This window comes from Bubalus bubalis, chromosome 9, assembly GCF_019923935.1.
Source record: "Bubalus bubalis isolate 160015118507 breed Murrah chromosome 9, NDDB_SH_1, whole genome shotgun sequence".
NCBI classification, from domain to species: Eukaryota; Metazoa; Chordata; class Mammalia; order Artiodactyla; family Bovidae; genus Bubalus; species Bubalus bubalis.
The window spans coordinates 95974044-95990546 of record NC_059165.1 but is presented as its reverse complement, the minus strand read 5'-3'; the positions used below and the strand labels follow the sequence as shown (position 1 = coordinate 95990546).

At 50.1% G+C, this 16503-nt stretch overlaps 1 protein-coding gene across 13 annotated transcripts in view; it reads left to right on the top strand.

Annotated features, from left to right (window-relative positions):
- The first annotated feature begins 8508 nt into the window (after positions 1-8508).
- The window catches only part of DNM2 (dynamin 2), an 89381-nt gene continuing 81386 nt past the window's right edge, over positions 8509-16503 (top strand). For 12 of the 13 annotated variants that reach the window (XM_044948151.2, XM_044948146.2, XM_044948150.2 and 9 more), the window contains exon 1: positions 8509-8817. In XM_044948151.2, the coding sequence (XP_044804086.1) occupies positions 8657-8817 (161 nt within the window). In that variant the 5' untranslated portion in view covers positions 8509-8656. The remainder of the gene's footprint in view (positions 8818-16503) is intronic. The other variant, XM_044948152.2, reaches the window with a different exon arrangement.

Here is a 16503-nt window from a genome sequence, read left to right as displayed (position 1 = left end):
CTTTTCTTGTGGACAAATTTGTAACAGGTAGAATAAGCTATTATTTGACCTCCAGTAAACCTAGGCAAAATGATAGGATACTGAAAGGGGAACTCCCGGGTCAGTAGGTGCCCAATATGCTACTGGAGATCAGTGGAGAAATAACTCCAGAAAGAATGAAGGGATGGAGCCAAAGCAAAAACAATACCCAGTTGTAGATGTGACTGGTGATAGAAGCAATGTCCAATACTGAAAAGAGCAATATTGCATAGGAACCTGGAATGTCAGGTCCATGAATCAAGGCAAATTGGAAGTGGTCAACCAGGAGATGGCAAGAGTGAACGTCAACATTCTAGGAATCAGCGAACTAAAATGGACCGGAATGGGTGAATTCAATGGCACCCCACTCCAGTACTCTTGCCTGGAAAATCCCATGGACGGAGGAGCCTGGAAGGCTGCAGTCCATGGGGTCGCTAAGAGTCGGACACGACTGAGCGACTTCACTTTCACTTTTCACATTTATGCATTGGAGAAGGAAATGGCAACCCACTCCAGTGTTCTTGCCTGGAGAATCCCAGGGACGGAGGAGCCTGGTGGGCTGCCGTCTATGGGGTCTCACAGAGTCGGACACGACTGAAGTGACTTCCCTTCCCTTCCCTTCCCTTACCATTATATCTACTACTGCAGGCAGGAATCCCTTAGAAGAAATGGAGTAGCCATCATGGTCAACAAAAGAATCCAAAATGCAGTACTTGGATGCAATCTCAAAAACGACAGAATGATCTCTGTTCGTTTCCAAGGCAAACCATTCAATATCATGGTAATCCAAGTCTATGCCCCAACCAGTAACACTGAAGAAGCTGAAGTTGAATGGTTCTATGAAGACCTGCAAGACCTTTTAGAACTAACACCCAAAAAAGATGTCCTTTTCATTATAGGGGACTGGAATGCAAAAGTAGGAAGTCAAGAAACACCTGGAGTAACAGGCAAGTTTGGCCTTGGAGTACGGAATGAAGCAGGGCAAAGGCTAATAGAGTTTTGCCAAGAGAACACACTGGTCATAACAAACACTCTCTTCCAACAACACAAGAGAAGACTCTACACATGGACATCACCAGATGGTCGACACCAAAATCAGATTGATTATATTCTTTGCAGCCAAAGATGGAGAAGCTCTATACAGTCAGCAAAAACAAGACTGGGAGCTGACTGTGGCTCAGATCATGAACTCCTTATTGCCAAATTCAGACTTAAATTGAAGAAAGTAGGGAAAACCACTAGACCATTCAGGTATGACCTAAATCAAATCCCTTATGATTATACAGTGGAAATGAGAAATTGATTTAAGGGACTAGATCTGATAGACAGTGCCTGATGAACTATGGATGGAGGTTCGTGACATTGTACAGGAGACAGGGATCAAGACCATCCCCATGGAAAAGAAATGCAAAAAAACAAAATGGCTGTCTGAGGAGGCCTCACAAATAGCTGTGAAAAGAAGAGAAGTGAAAAGCAAAGGAGAAAAGGAAAGATATAAGCATGTGAATGCAGAGTTCCAAAGAATAGCAAGGAGAGATAAGAAAGCCTTCCTCAGTGATCAATGCAAAGAAATAGAGGAAAACAACAGAATGGGAAAGACTAGAGATCTCTTCAAGAAAATTAGAGATACCAAGGGAACATTTCATGCAAAGATGGGCTCGATAAAGGACAGAAATGGTATGGACCTAACAGAAGCAGAAGATATTAAGAAGAACTGTACAGAAAAGATCTTCATGACCCAGATAATCACGATGGTGTGATCACTCACCTAGAGCCAGACATCCTGGAATGTGAAGTCAAATGGGCCTTAGAAAGCATCACTATGAATAAAGCTAGTGGAGGTAATGGAATTCCAGTTGAGCTATTTCAAATCCTGAAAGATGATGCTGTGAAAGTGCTGCACTCAATATGCCAGCAAATTTGGAAAACTCAGCAGTGGCCATGGGACTGGAAAAGGTCAGTTTTCATTCCAATCCCAAAGAAAGGCAATGCCAAAGAGTGCTCAAACTACTGCACAATTGCACTCATCTCACACGCTAGTAAAGTAAGGCTCAAAGTTCTCCAAACCAGGCTTCAGCAGTATGTGAACCGTGTGAACTTCCAGATGTTCAAGCTGGTTTTAGAAAAGGTAGAGGAACCAGAGATCAAATTGCCAAATCTGCTGGATCATCGAAAAAGCAAGAGAGTTCCAGAAAAATGTATATTTCTGCTTTATTGACTATGCCAAAGCCTTTGACTGTGTGGATCACAATAAACTGTGGAAAATTCTGAAAGAGATGGGAATACCAGACCACCTGACCTGCCTGTTGAGAAACCTGTATGCAGGTCAGGAAGCAACAGTTAGAACTGGACATGGAACAACAGACTGGTTCCAAATAGGAAAAGGAGTACATCAAGGCTGTATATTGTCACCCTGCTTATTTAACTTCTATGCAGAGTACATAATGAGAAAGGCTGGGCTGGAAGAAGCACAAGCTGGAATCAAGATTGCTGGGAGAAATATCAATAACCTCAGATATGCTGATGACACCACCCTTATGGCAAAAAGTGAAGAACTAAAGAGCCTCTTGATGAAAGTGAAAGAGGAGAGTGAAAAAGTTGTCTTAAAGCTCAACATTCAGAAAACAAAGATCATGGCATCTGGTCCCATCACTTCATGGGAAATAGATGGGGAAACAGTGGAAACAGTGTCAGACTTTATTTTTTTGGGCTCCAAAATCACTGCAGATGGTGATTACAGCCATGAAATTAAAAGACGCTTACTCCTTGGAAGGAAAGTTATGAACAACCTAGATAGTATATTGAAAAGCAGAGGCATTACTTTGCCAACAAAGGTCCATCTAGTCAAGGCTATGGTTTTTCCAGTGTTCGTGTATGGATGTGAGAGTTGGACTGTGAAGAAACCTGAGTGCCGAAGAATTGATGCATTTGAACTGTGGTGTTGGAGAAGACTCTTGAGAGTCCCTTGGACTGCAAGGAGATCCAACCAGTCCATCCTAAAGGAGATCAGTCCTGGGTGTTCATTGGAAGCACTGATGCTGAAGCTGAACCTCCAGTACTTTGGCCACCTCATGCGAAGACTTGACTCATTGGAAAAGACTCTGATGCTGGGAGGGATTGGGGGCAGGAGGAGAAGGGGACGACAGAGGATGAGATAGCTGGATGGCATCACCGACTCAATGGACATGAATTTGGGTAAACTCCGGGAGTTGGTGATGGACAGGGAGGCTTGGCATGCTGTGATTCATGGGGTCACAAAGAGTCGGACACGACAGAGTGACTGAACTGAACTGAAACCTAGGTACAACGGGAATATTATACTTAACACTGATAACTCTAGACATGTCTACATTAATCAAAGCAACAAACTTAAGCTATCTTCAGTAGCAAGTATCAACTCAGTACTGGATTATTTCCCAGATCATGGCTCCTAAAATTTATCTTTTTCAATTTTCTATAGATTTAATTTGTTAAGTACTTACTTTCAAGTCAGTTAAAATAGTTCATTTACAAGTGAACTTTTACATAAAGACTGAACCGAAAATCTAAGCCTTTTCTGCTTGAGTTCAAAAGACTTTTCCCCTGCTGCCCACTTTTTACTGTCCCTGGGGGCCTGGGCAAAATGGGAGAGAAATACCATTGCTTTTATTTATTTACTTTGGCTCTGCTGGATCTTCACTGCTGTGTGAGGGCTTTCTCTAGTTGCAGCAAGTAGGGGCTACTCTTCGTTGCAGTGCACTGGCTTCTTTGTTGGCTTCTCTTACTGTGGAGCAGAGGGCTTTTCATTCTAATCCCAAAGAAAGGCAATGCCAAAGAATGTTCAAACTACTGTACAATTGCACTCACTTCACGTGCTAGCAAGGTAATGTTCAAAATCCTTCAAGCTTGTCTTCAGAAGTATATGATCTGGGAACTTTCAGTTGTATAAGCTGGATTTAGAAAAGGCAGAGGAACCAGAGATCAAATTGCAAACATCCATTCGATCATAGAAAAAGCAAGGGAATTCCAGAACCTACTTTTGCTTCATTGACTATGCTAAAGCCTTTGACTGTGTGTAGCACAACAAACTGGAAAACTCTTAAAGAGATGGGAATACCAGACCACCTTACCTGTCTCCTGAGAAACCTGTTTGCAGGTCAAGAAGCCACAGTTAGAACCAGACATGGAACAATGGGCTGGTTCAAAATTGGGAAAGGAGTACATCAAGGATGTATATTGTCACCATGCTTATTTAACTTATGTGCAGCGTACATCATGAGAAATGCTGGCCTGGATGAAGCACAAGCTGGAATCCAGATTGCCAGGAGAAATAGCAACAACCTCAGATATATAAATGATACCACTCTAATGGCAGAAAGTGACGAGGAACTAAAGAGCCTCTTGATGAGGTTAAAAGAGGAGAGTGAAAAAGCTGGCTTAAAACCCAACTTGCAAAATCTAAGATCATGGCATCCAGTCCCATCACTTGATGGCAAATCAGTCAGTTCAGTCCGTTAGTCGTGTCCAACTCTTTGGGACTCCATGGACTGCAGCACAACAGGCTTCCCTGTCCATCACCAATTCCCAGAGCTTGTTCAAACTCATGTCCATCAAGTCGCTGATGCCGTCCAACCATCTCATCATCTGTCATTCCCTTCTCTTCCTGCCTTCAATCTTTCCCAGCATCAGGGTCTTTTCCAATGAGTCAGGTCTTTGTATCAGGTGGCCTGATAAGAGTAGTGGAAAAATAGATGGGGAAAAAGCAGAAATAGTGACAGATTTTATTTTCTTGGGCTCCAAGATGACTACACATGGTGACTGCAGCCATGAAATTGAAAGACAGTTACTCCCTGGAAGAAAAGCTATGGGAAACGTAGACAGTGTATTAAAAAGCAGAGACATCACTTAGCCACAAAGGTCTGTCTAGACAAAGTTATGTTTTTTCTAGTAATCATGTATGGATGTGAGAGTTGGACCATACAGAAAGCTGAGTGCTGAAGAATTGATGCTTTTGAATTGTGGTTCAGGAGAAGACTCTTGAGAATCCCTTGGACTGCAAGGAGATCAAACCAGTCAATCCTAAAGGAAATCAGTCCTGAATATTCATTGGAAGGACTGATGCTGAACTGAAACTTCAATAATTTGGCCATCTGATACGAAGAGCCAACTCACTGGAAAAGACCCTGATGCTTAGAAAGATTGAGGGCAGGAGGACAATGGGGTGACAGAGGGTGTGAAGTGGTTGGATGGCATCACCGACTCAATGGACATGGGTTTGGGAAACTCCGGGAGATGGTGAAGGACAGGGAAGCCCGGTGTGCTGCAGTCCATGAGGTCGCAAAGGATCAGACATAACTTAGCGACTGAACAATAACAACCTAAAGACCTGTTCCACCAGTTTCCCTGGTGCACGAAGGGCCTCATTCTGCACCCTGGTTGTTGGTTGTTGACAGGTTGAAGGTCAACAGCTGCAGCAGCAAAGATTCAGTCTCTGCAGAGGCAGATGATCAGTGCCCTTGGCAAAGACCAGTTTGTAGTTGACAGGCACATGGTCCCCACTCCCACCCCCACTGACAATAATAAGTAACCATAGCAGCACTGGTGTCTGGGAACCCAGCTTGTAGGTAATGCCTAGAGTGGGAGTTGCATCCCTTTCCTGTGACTCAGACCCCCAAGCCATCCTGGGGGGTAGGTGGTGTGAGGACTCTTGTCCTCCCCTTTTTATAGATGAGGAAACAAGTCCAGAGAGGGGGAAATCGCTTGCCCAAGGTCACCATTAAGGAAGTAGCAGCTTGGCTTGAGAGGTCTGGCTCTTAGCCTTGACTCTTCAGACTTGTGGCTTAATTTCATTGTCAGTAAACACAGTGACGATAATACATGTGATCCAGAAGGTGCTTACAGGGCTTCCCAGGTGGCTCAGTGGTAAATAATCTGCCTGCCAATGCAGGAGACAGGGATTTGATCCCTGGGTCAGGAAGATCCCTGAGGAAGATCTCCAGGAGAGGGAAATGAAAACCCACTACAGTATTCTTGCCTGGAGAATGCCATGGACAGAGGAGCCTAGCAGGCTACAGTCCATGGGATTGCAAGAGTCAGACACGACTTAGCGACTAAACCACCACCACAGTATTCTTGCCTGGGAAATCCCATGGACAGAGGAGGCTGGCAGGTTACAGTCCATGGGATTGCAAGAGAGTTGGACACGACTTAGCTGACTAAACAACAACAATGCCTGGCACTATTCTAAACAGTTGTCAAATGTATTTAACTTTTGCAACCTTATGGTTTCCCATTTTACAGATAAGGAAACTGAGAAATGAAGTCACTTGGTCATTATCACCTGTCAAAGAAACAGGTCCAGGATCTAATCCAGATATGGCCAGTTATAGAGCTGGTGCTCTGAGCTGGGGTGTTTTTAAATTGATAAGTAACACCTGTAGAAGGATGTACAGTCAAATATCATAAAAATGCAACACTTTTTCTCAGTTTTGTGTATCCATAAATTTTCCATGTGTACATTTTTTTTTAATGAATGTCAGCATCTTTTACATGCTGTTCTGTACCTTGCTTTTTTTTTTTTTTTTTTTTGCCAGTAAACAACTTAGTCTTTTATTTGCCCAAGGCCAGCTGTTACAAGCACTGAGGCCCCAAGACTTCCAGAAGGGATGGGGGTAGGGGGAGCCATCCTGCCTCCCAGGTGCTGCCTGCCCCATCTTGCTTCCTGCAGGAGATGGGACAGTAGATAAAGTGTACCCTGCGCCATCAAGTATCTCCTCAATTTTGTGTGTCAGTCACTCAGTCATGTCCGACTTTGCGACCCCATGGACTGTAGCCCACCAGGCTCCTCTGTCCAAGGGATTCTCCAGGCAAGAACACTGGAGTGGGTTGCCATTTCCTTCTCCAGTGCATGAAAGTGAAAAGTGAAAGTGAAGTCGCTCAGTCGTGTCCGACTCTTAGCGACCCCATGGACTGCAGCCCACCAGGCTCCTCCGTCCATGGGATTTTCCAGGCAAGTATACTGTATCTCAAATTGTTTACACTTTAGTACGTGAAAATTTACTCAATTTTGTTTATGGATGCTACACGGTATTTATTTAATGAGCTCCATCGATGAGCAGTTAGGGTATTTCAAGTTTCTGGCACTGTGGTCAAGGCTGCAATGCCAAACACTGTCAGTCTTTTTGCTTGTCTCTGAGACCTGCAGTTTCGGGTCATGAAGCAGGCAATACCACTCTATTATTCTTTTACCCCTTGTTTCTCCATTCCCCTGTTACTGCCTGGCCCAGTCAGACTACTTCCCCACCTCCTTTGCTCCTAACTCCTTACTGAGCTACTTCTCTCTGGCTTGTCTATGCCCAGAGTCATCAAATCACTTGTCTTAAAGTTCGTTCCACCTATTATTCCAGGCCTCTTTTCCAGATGATCAGGAATCCCAGTTCTCAGAACCCTCCATTTTGCCTGCAAAATAACGTGTCTTTTCCCATGGAGAGGATCCGTTGAGTTTCACTGGGTACTCAAGAAGATCCAAGGTGGGCCAAGGTTGAAGAGGTAGGGGAACAACGTTGGAGCATTAGCCGCATCAAGAAAGGCCTGAGCAGGTGTTCCAAGGAGAGAGTACGGCGTTTGCAAGGGCATGGAGACATGACTTAACAGGAATGAAAGTGGAATTCACCGTGGCCTCGCTAGACTACCTCTCCGTGGGAAGCACTAACCGCTTGACTTTCAAAGTATATTGGGACCCTCAAAATATGTTGGGACCCCGCGCAGGGAGCTGATTTGCAAGCTCACGGCTGAGATGCATTCTGAGACTTGTAGTTTTCTTTAGAGCCCAGAAACACAAGTGACTATCAGCACTGAGTCCTACCACTAGGCGGCGCGCGTTGCCGCGTACTGTGGAACTATCCTCTGCTCCAGAAGACCCTACTTGACATACAACATTCACAAGCTAGAACGGGGGTGGGGGGGGGGGGGGGTTCTTTGATGGACAGATAGAGTTTTCAATCAGAGCCAAGATTTGGATGTTAAATCCCACCCTCTTTGACTTGTTGGGTGATGGAAGGGAGTGATATTTATATAAACCAATGGGAAATTTTTAGGGAACTAAATAGAGTCAAGCGAAGAACCGATCCCTAGTATCATTGGCCAGCCTTGTTGACTGGTGGGTCTGCTTGCCAATAAGACTGGCGGATATTCCTTCTATCCGGGAACACCCCCTAGTAGGCGGGGCCAACATGCGTTTTCCCGAAACACCGCCTCCCGGCCGAGACAACTCGCTTGCCGCTGCTATTGGCTCTTGCACAATAGCGACAGTTCTTGCACCCAATGAATCAGAGAATAGGCCCCAAGGGGCGGACTCACTCGGCCTTCGGCCCGTGCCTCATTTTCATTGGCTTGTGTGCAGGAGTGACAGCCCAGCCGACCAATCGGAGTTGGTGCGAGGGTTTTTGGCGCAGCCCCAGGGCTCCGGCGGGAGGTCGGTCGGGTCGGGTGTCGCTTGAGAACCGGATGAGGCGGCGACCGTGAGGCCGAGCCGGGAGCGGGCGTCGCGCCGAGGCCCGGGCGGGCGGGGAGCAACGGCCGCGGACGCCGCGGGGCCGCGTCGTTGAGGGACAGGGGCGGGCGAGGAGCGCGGGTCGCTCGGGCCGGGGCCACCGGCGCCATGGGCAACCGCGGGATGGAAGAGCTGATCCCGCTGGTCAACAAGCTGCAGGATGCCTTCAGTTCTATCGGCCAGAGCTGCCACCTGGACCTGCCGCAGATCGCCGTGGTGGGCGGCCAGAGCGCCGGCAAGAGCTCTGTGCTCGAGAACTTCGTGGGCCGGTGAGCGAGCTCGGTGGCTACGGCGGGCGGGCGGCGGCCTACGGCGCGGAGGGCGGACTGGGAATGGCGCGCCCTGCGCCGCCGGCGTAACTGCGGCGCTTGCGTGCCCGCGACCGGGACGGGGACAGGGGGGCGGGCCCTGTGGGACGCCCTGAGTGGAGGGCTCCCTGCAGGGGCTGGGGAGCCGGCTCAGACCTAAGAGGTGTCCCACGCGCTGGGGGGCGTGGGCCAGGAAGTGCAGTGCAAGACCTCTGACTCTCTGGCCCCCAGCTCTAGTGGGTGAATTCTACCATCTGGTTGTCTGTCTGTCCTGAACCTGTCTTCTGGATATTTACTGGGCCGATCCCCGTGGTCTGGCCGGCTGTTCATTGATTTGGAGCAGTTCCTGTCGTTTGGCTTGCTGTCTCTCTGTCCTGGATAGGCTTCCCCACCACCACCATTTGGCTGTCCATCTGTCCAGGACCGCAGGGCAGCCCCCTGCTGCCTGGCTAGCTAGCCAGAAGGCCCTGTCCTGTCTGGTTGCCCATCCGTACCCCTCACAGACTTAGCGCTTCCTCTGTTGGGTTACCCAGCTGGCCTGTGCTGTCTGACTGGCTGGCTGGACCCTGGGAGACCCTGTTGTCTGGCGCTCCTGGGCTGCCTCTTCAACTTGGTGCCTGGCGAACGCTGGCTCCTCGCTTCCAAGTGGATCCTTTTGTCTTTGTGTCCTGGTGTCAGTCCTTCTCGTCTCCCTGACCCCACTTCTGGGCAGGGGACTAGAGGAGCTTGCAGAAGAAAAGGGGCTGAAGGGTGAGACTTGAACTCCTCTCCTCTGAATTGGAAGTAGGACCCTGGGGGGCAGACTTTCTCCAGGAGTCTTTCCTGGCCCATGTCAGGTTGCCTGCAGGGCCCTGGAACATAGGGACCAGCCCCCAAGCCAAAGCCTGCATGGCGGGGATCCTCCTTGGATCCTGAGAAGGAACTTCTGGCCTGATCAGGCTGCAGTGGCAAGAGCTGGGATATAGCCTTCCCTGGGAAGCCCCGAGAAGTTTCAGTTTGCCCATCTGTTCAGTGGACAAATTCCACTCTGGGCTGTTTCCAGGATTCACAAAGCTAATGGAGGAAAATGGGCCCTGTGGCCACTGAGGGTGGTTACCTCTCCCCTCTCTGCCTGCCCCCCCCCACCCCAACCTCTTTTCCTTCTGCCTCCCAGAAGGGGGGCCACTTCTCCATTCTGGGAAGGACTCCATTTGTGACTGTGGCTGCCAGATGATAACGTCATGGCGGTTGGTGGTTTACTCGTCAAGTCCTGTGTCTGACTCTTTGCGACCCCGTGGACTGTAGCCCACGAGGCCTCCTGGTCCATGGTATTTCCCAAGCAAGAATACTGGAGTGGGTTACCATTTCCTCCTCCAGGGGATCGTCCCGACCCAGGGATCGAACACGTGTGTCCTGCACTACTGGCAGATTCTTGACCGCTCAGCCAGCAGGGAAGCCCTGATAACATCATGGTCATCATCGTGTTCATGTTGTTGTTGTTATCAGTATTAAAAGGTTCATCCAGCAGCCCCCAAGCTGACTTCTCTCTTGGTTCAGCTCAGAAAAGACTTGCTGTTCGCCCAAGGCCACCAGGCTGGCGCTCAGTGGAGCCAAGCTGGGTGCCCAGCCTTGCCCCGCCTTCACAGTGCCTGGGGTTTTGCTCCCAGCAGCATGAATTTCCTCCTTTGCTACTGTGTCTCTGGCGAAATGCCCTCTTTCTACTGTGGCGGAAAGGTGTGGACTTGGGATCAGCCAGCCTGGGTCCCCTGTTTGGCCATCTTCCTGCCCACCCAGGCTTCCAGTGGGTGTTTGCAAAGCTCTGTCCATTTCATCTGCCTCGTGACCCTGCACAGGTTGTTTGACCTCTCTGAGCCTCAGTTTTCCCACCAGAAAGAGGGCCGATGGACCCTTAACAGGACTTGGAAGGATGCAGTGACACGGTGTGTTAAAAGAGTTTACTTGGCATAGTGCCTGGCACCTAGTGGGTCTCCTTGGACGGGGCTGTTGCTCACTAGGCTGGTTCCGTTCATGGGTGTGTGTATGCTTAGTTGCTCAGTCATGTCAACTCTTTGTGAGTCTACGGACTGTAGCCCTCAGGCTTCTCTGTCAATGGGATTTCCCAGGCGAGAATACTGGAGTGGGTTGCTATTTCCTTCTCCAGGGGATCTTCCCAACCCAGGGATCAACCCCCGGTCTCCTGCTTTGCAGGTGGATTCTTTACTGGCTGAGCCACCAGGGAAGCCCCAGTTCCTTTCATATCAATAACCAAAGCTGCTGCTGCTGCTGCTAAGTCACTTCAGTCGTGTCTGACTCTGTGTGACCCCGTAGATGGCAGCCCACCAGGCTCCCCCATCCCTGAGATTCTCCAGGCAAGAACACTGGAGTGGGTTGCCATTTCCTTCTCCAATGCATAGCTAGTCAGAATTAAAGTGCTCTGAAGTTACACACTGGACTTCACTGAAGCCTCATGAGGCTGGCACCACTATGATCCCATTTTCCAGAGCAGAAAACTAAGGCCCAAAGAGCTGAGCATTCTTATAAGAGGTTGTTCAGTGAAGGATCAAGGTCTCTGGGTTGGGGAAACCCAGGGTCTCTCTCCCATCTCCACCTCTCATCGATCCCTCTGTCCCCCACCGTTCCCTCCCAGCCACCCTGGAACCTGGCGACTGCCAGCTGCTACTGAGCTGGCTCCTGTGGCAACCTCCTCCTGAGCCTGCAACGTGGCATCGGTCATTATGGGCATTGACTCAGGGGTCGAGAACCAAAGCTGTGAAAAGGCCTCTCTTTGGATAGGGGGTTCTCAAACGAAGCCAACTTCTTTTTACTTATGGAACGTGGGTAAGGCTCCTCAGCTACAAAGCCCTGACACGGGGGATGGCAAGCAGGCCTCGCTTTAAATCCCCCTGCCTGCTTCTTTCTGTGACTGTGGCTGAACTGTGCTGCAGCCAGGGACCCCTCTCCTCCTGTGTACATTAGATCCGCACAGAGCATCTCCCAGTTGGTTTCAAGGGACAGACAGGAGAGCACGTCTTCCAGCTCTGTGCCTGGAGCATGGCTGCTGCATTTCCTTGCCTCCTCCCAGTGGATTTTTTAAGATCGTGGTCCAAGTGAGAATAGACCTGTTAGCTCAGCTTGGGAGACAAGCAGGAGAGGGAGGCAGAGGTCAAGTCCTCCAGCTCAGAGTCTTGATCCTGTGAGTCTTTGCTTCTGAGCCTCAGTCTCCCCAGCTGGGGAATGGGGCTGTTAACAGTGTCTACTCATGGGCCCCATGCAGGCCACCAGGCTGGGTGTACTTCACCTCTTAGGGCATTGAGGGTGGAGTGAGGATTTAAAATCTCTTAACAAAATTTTTTTTAATTTAAAATTTTATTTATTTTTGGTTGCCCTGGGTCTCCATTGCTGTGTGTGGACTGTCTCTAGTTGTGGCGAGCCGGGGCTGTTCTTCATTGTGGTGGACGGACTTCTTTTTGCAGTGGCTTCTGTTATTATTGAGCACAGGCTCAGTAGTTGTGGTGTGGGCTCTATTGTCCCCTGTAGGCAACTGTGTAGAATCCTCCCAGACCACGGATCAAACCTGTGTCCCCTGCATTGGCAGACAGATTCTTAACCACTGGACCACCAGGAAAGTCTGAATTTACAGTTTTAAATGGAGGGTCAGGGAAGGCCCACGTGGGAAGGTGACATTTGAGCAGGGACTTGAGGAGGTAAGGGAGGACTCACCAGTGTAATCTGCAGGAAGAGCGTCCAGGCTGTGGGAACGACTGCTGCAAAGGCCCCGAGGTGGGCGAGTGCTGAGCACAGTGGGGGAGGAGCGGAGATGAGCTTAGTGGGGTACCGGGGTGGGGTGGGGTGCACGCCACGTGGAGCCATGGGGGCCAGGGATTGCTCTGGGGAGAGGGAGTGCTGCCTGTCACGCTGTTCAGACGCTTCTGGACCTGGTCCTGGGCAAGCTGTGGGCCCTCACCTTTGATTTCCAGCGCTGCCTCGGTAATGCAGCGCCTGTAAGCACATGTGGGCCTGGCGCCATTTTTCTTCTAATAAGGAGTAGCTGCCCGCAGGTGCAACTGTTTCCAGCTGCATTTCCGTTCGGTCTTGGTGACGGATCCCTGCAGGGAGATATAACTGTACCAAGAGGCCACCCTGGGCACACAGTGGGTGCCAGGTGAATGCATGTCGGATGAATGTTGGTTCACTGTCCTGCCAGACTGAGGGGTGGGTGCATGGTTTGCCCTTTGGGCTTGTTTGTCCCTTAACACATCTTGGGGGTTCAGAGATGCTTGAAAATGACAGCTGCTCTTTCCAAGGCCCTTCCTGTTGGGCAAAGCCAAAGTGCTTTTGCCTGTGCGGTCTGTAGTACCCAGGCCAGCTGAATCAGGGAGAGTCCCAAGGCGCCTGTGGGAAGGTGGCCGTCCATCAGCTGAATGACCTCACTTCTTCGACTCAGTTTCCTTGTCTGGAAAATAAGGATTGTGCGGTCCCTCCTGGGAGCAGGCTGAGATTTCAAACGGGCTAATCCTTGTGAAAATATTAGACTGGTGCCCTTTTGTACAGTCCTGGGTCAGGACTCTCAAAGATCAGTTGTTAATTTCTCTTTTCTGAAAGAAAAGGAATTCGTGGTTATGTTGTTAATACAAGTAATGCCTCTTTTTAGCACAGCCACTTATTAAGCCTCTATCAATGTAGTTTGAGCTGTGGGGATGAGTTAGAACCAGCTGGCGAACCAGGTCCTGAAATGCTAGTGGGGGCCTGTTCTGCTGTTTCTAAGTGGGAATGGTGACTGTGAACAAGTACTTGGCCGTGAGAGTGTCTTAATGTTCGTTCCGTGTACGATGGTGGGAAGTCGGGAGCAGAAAGGCCCAGCAGTAGCCAGTTGACTCTTAGCCAATGTGTCCAGACACAACCCACTGCAAAACAGCTTCTCAGAGCAATCTAGAAGAGGATTTAATGACCCAGAAGGAAAGAGTGAGGGGAGAGGGGGGCGGCAGAGGATGAGATGGTTGGATGGCATCACCGATTCGATGGACGTGAACTTGAGGAAACTCCAGGAGATGGTGGAGGACAGGGAAACCTGGCAGGCTCAGTCCACGGGGTCGCAAAGAGGTAGACACGACTTACACAACAACAGCAACAACAGCAACAAGTGTGTGAGACCTGTTAGGGCCCAGACCAAGTGGATGTGTGACCCCATCTCATTCCAGACAGTGGTATCTTCATAGTAAAAAGCCTGGGAAAATGTACAGCTCTGAGCCCTACCTGTGAGTTGTCTCCCCACGTGATGGTTGGTTCTTTTTTGCTCTCTGGGGGTTATATTTATCACCGGGAAGACAGATTTCTCCAGAACTCAGCTGTGGGCTGCTTAAATGCTTTTCAGAGTTATTTGCCTGGGATAATGGCCCTCGCTAGGTACATGGGTTGACATCCCCTGGTGATAAGTCCAGTTGATTGTGAGTGAGGGCAGAGGGTGGCCTCTTGGATGGTTCTAGATTCGGAGTTTTCAAAGGTAGGGTGAGTGGAAGGGGCTGGGCACAGCACAGAACCCTGGGTCTCTCTGGTGTGTGCATTTGGCTCAGAGACCCATCTGCCAAGCTTTTGCCCAATTTGAATGAAAATGCCTGAAATTACAGGCCCCTCCACTGCAGGAAAAAAATGGGGACATCAGCTAACCCTTAATTTACTGGGGTTGCCAACCGCATGCTGTAATTAAGCCCTTATTGTGTGAAAGCTTCGGAAAAACGCAAGCCAATAATGAGATATTTATAGGCCATTAGCAACGATCTGAATAAAGGAAAAAAAATCGCCCTGCCTCCAAAGCAAAATGGCACTAGGGAGAAAAGACTCCTCCTTCCCGCTGTGTTTGTGGTTTCTGTTAGTATTGGCAGCGAGGTGCCTGCGAGGTGCTGGCGATTTTTCCCTTTGCGGTCGCCCTCACCTTGAACAGGGAGCAGGGTGGCCCTTTCGGTTTCACCTGCTGCTGGATGTTCATGACCCGGGAAGGGCTGATGTTGGTGAAGAATTACCGGGTGCCTGGGCCCAGGGACTTAGGTCTACAGTCTGACTGCGTGGTCTCAGCAGTCCTGGGGGGCAGATACTGCTCTTCGCATCCCTGCTTTACAGGCGGGGAAACTGAAGCCTGAGAAGGGAATCGACTTGAAGTCACACAGGGAGGAGGCAGGAGTGGGGCCTGAGGCAGGCTTGCCTCCTTCAGAGACCACTGCCCAGTGGGGTTGGCAAGGTGTGGTCATGGCTTTTGACAATCGGGTCATTAGTGGACGCTACGATGCTTGTATCAGGGTCGGGCTGGGTTGTCGAATGGAATGACTTCTGGTTTTGGGGATCTTTGGAGGCTATTAGCCATGTGTCCGACAGCTTCGGGGTGCTGGGGACCCAATGGGGACCGAGATGGACAGAGCCCAGCAGAATGGTTAAATTAGCAGCCACGTTCTAAAGATAGAGAAGTACAAGGAAAATGATGGCGAGGAGTGAGAGTGGCTGAGCGGGGGCTGCTTCGATGAGAAGGTTGGGATGGGCCCTGCCATGGAGCCAGCCCCTGAAGACCCCTGGGAAGGGTGTCCCAGGCAGAAGGCTCCGCAGGTGCCTCCTTCAGGTGTGGAAAGGGAACTGAGTCGAAGGCAAGACCACTGGGCACATGCTGCTGCTAAGTTGCTGCAGTCGTGTCCAACTCTGCAACCCCATAGACGGCAGCCCACCAGGCTCCCCCGTCCCTGGGATTCTCCAGGCAAGAACACTGGAGTGGGTTGCCATTTCCTTCTCCAGCTGGGCACATGAGGGTCAGGAAACTGCCTGTCAGATGTCTGCTTTTCCTGAATTTTAATTGTAAAAATAGAACACTGAAGACCACATTCTCAGAAAAAGGGAAACCGTGACACAGGAGGAGGATGCACTGCACACCCCGTCCCTCCCTTCCAGCTCCACACGGGAACACCATTGTCAGCTTGGTGTATATCCTGCCAGACCCCTCTCTCGCTTACATACCAATGGACGTGCTGGTACTTAGACAAAGTACGCAGCACTGTTTGGGGTTGCTTCTTTTTCAGGCACGTCTTCTTTCCAGAACTGGGGCTCCCCTGTTTATATCTTTCAGCAGCTTGTTTTTCCACTGCCCAATGCATCCTAGCGATCCTTCCCTGTTGGAATGTTTGTAACTCTGCTTAGAGCTTCCTGACCTCCCTAGAAGGGTGAGATGAAGGCGGGGGGCCAGCGGGAGTCACCGCAGCCGTCCCGATGAGAGAGGACAGCGCGGTCACAAGTGCTGTCTGTCACAATCCAGGCGGGGACCTGGGCACAGTCACCTCACCCGCTTTGAGGCCAAGGCTTGATCTCTGTTTCCTGGTGGGGAAACTGAGTCCCCGAGGTTTGCCCCAGTGGCCAGAGCCCAGAGGCTCGAGCTTCATGTGAGTCCCCTGCGCCCAAGGCCTGCTGGCCCATATCTAGAGTAGCATCCTTACCCCTGGCTTTGTTGGACTCTCCAATCCCCCTTTTCCCCTTGGTTCTGTCTGTACAAGGTCCAGTTTCCACTCCTTCTGCACAGCGTTTCTACTTCACAGTGGCCTCAGAAGTTTCTGGTACAAGGCCAACTTTTGAGGAATAATCCGAGCCCTCGTGGGGTCCCTGCAGTGCCCACTGGGGTGTCCGGTGCCTGGGCTCAGC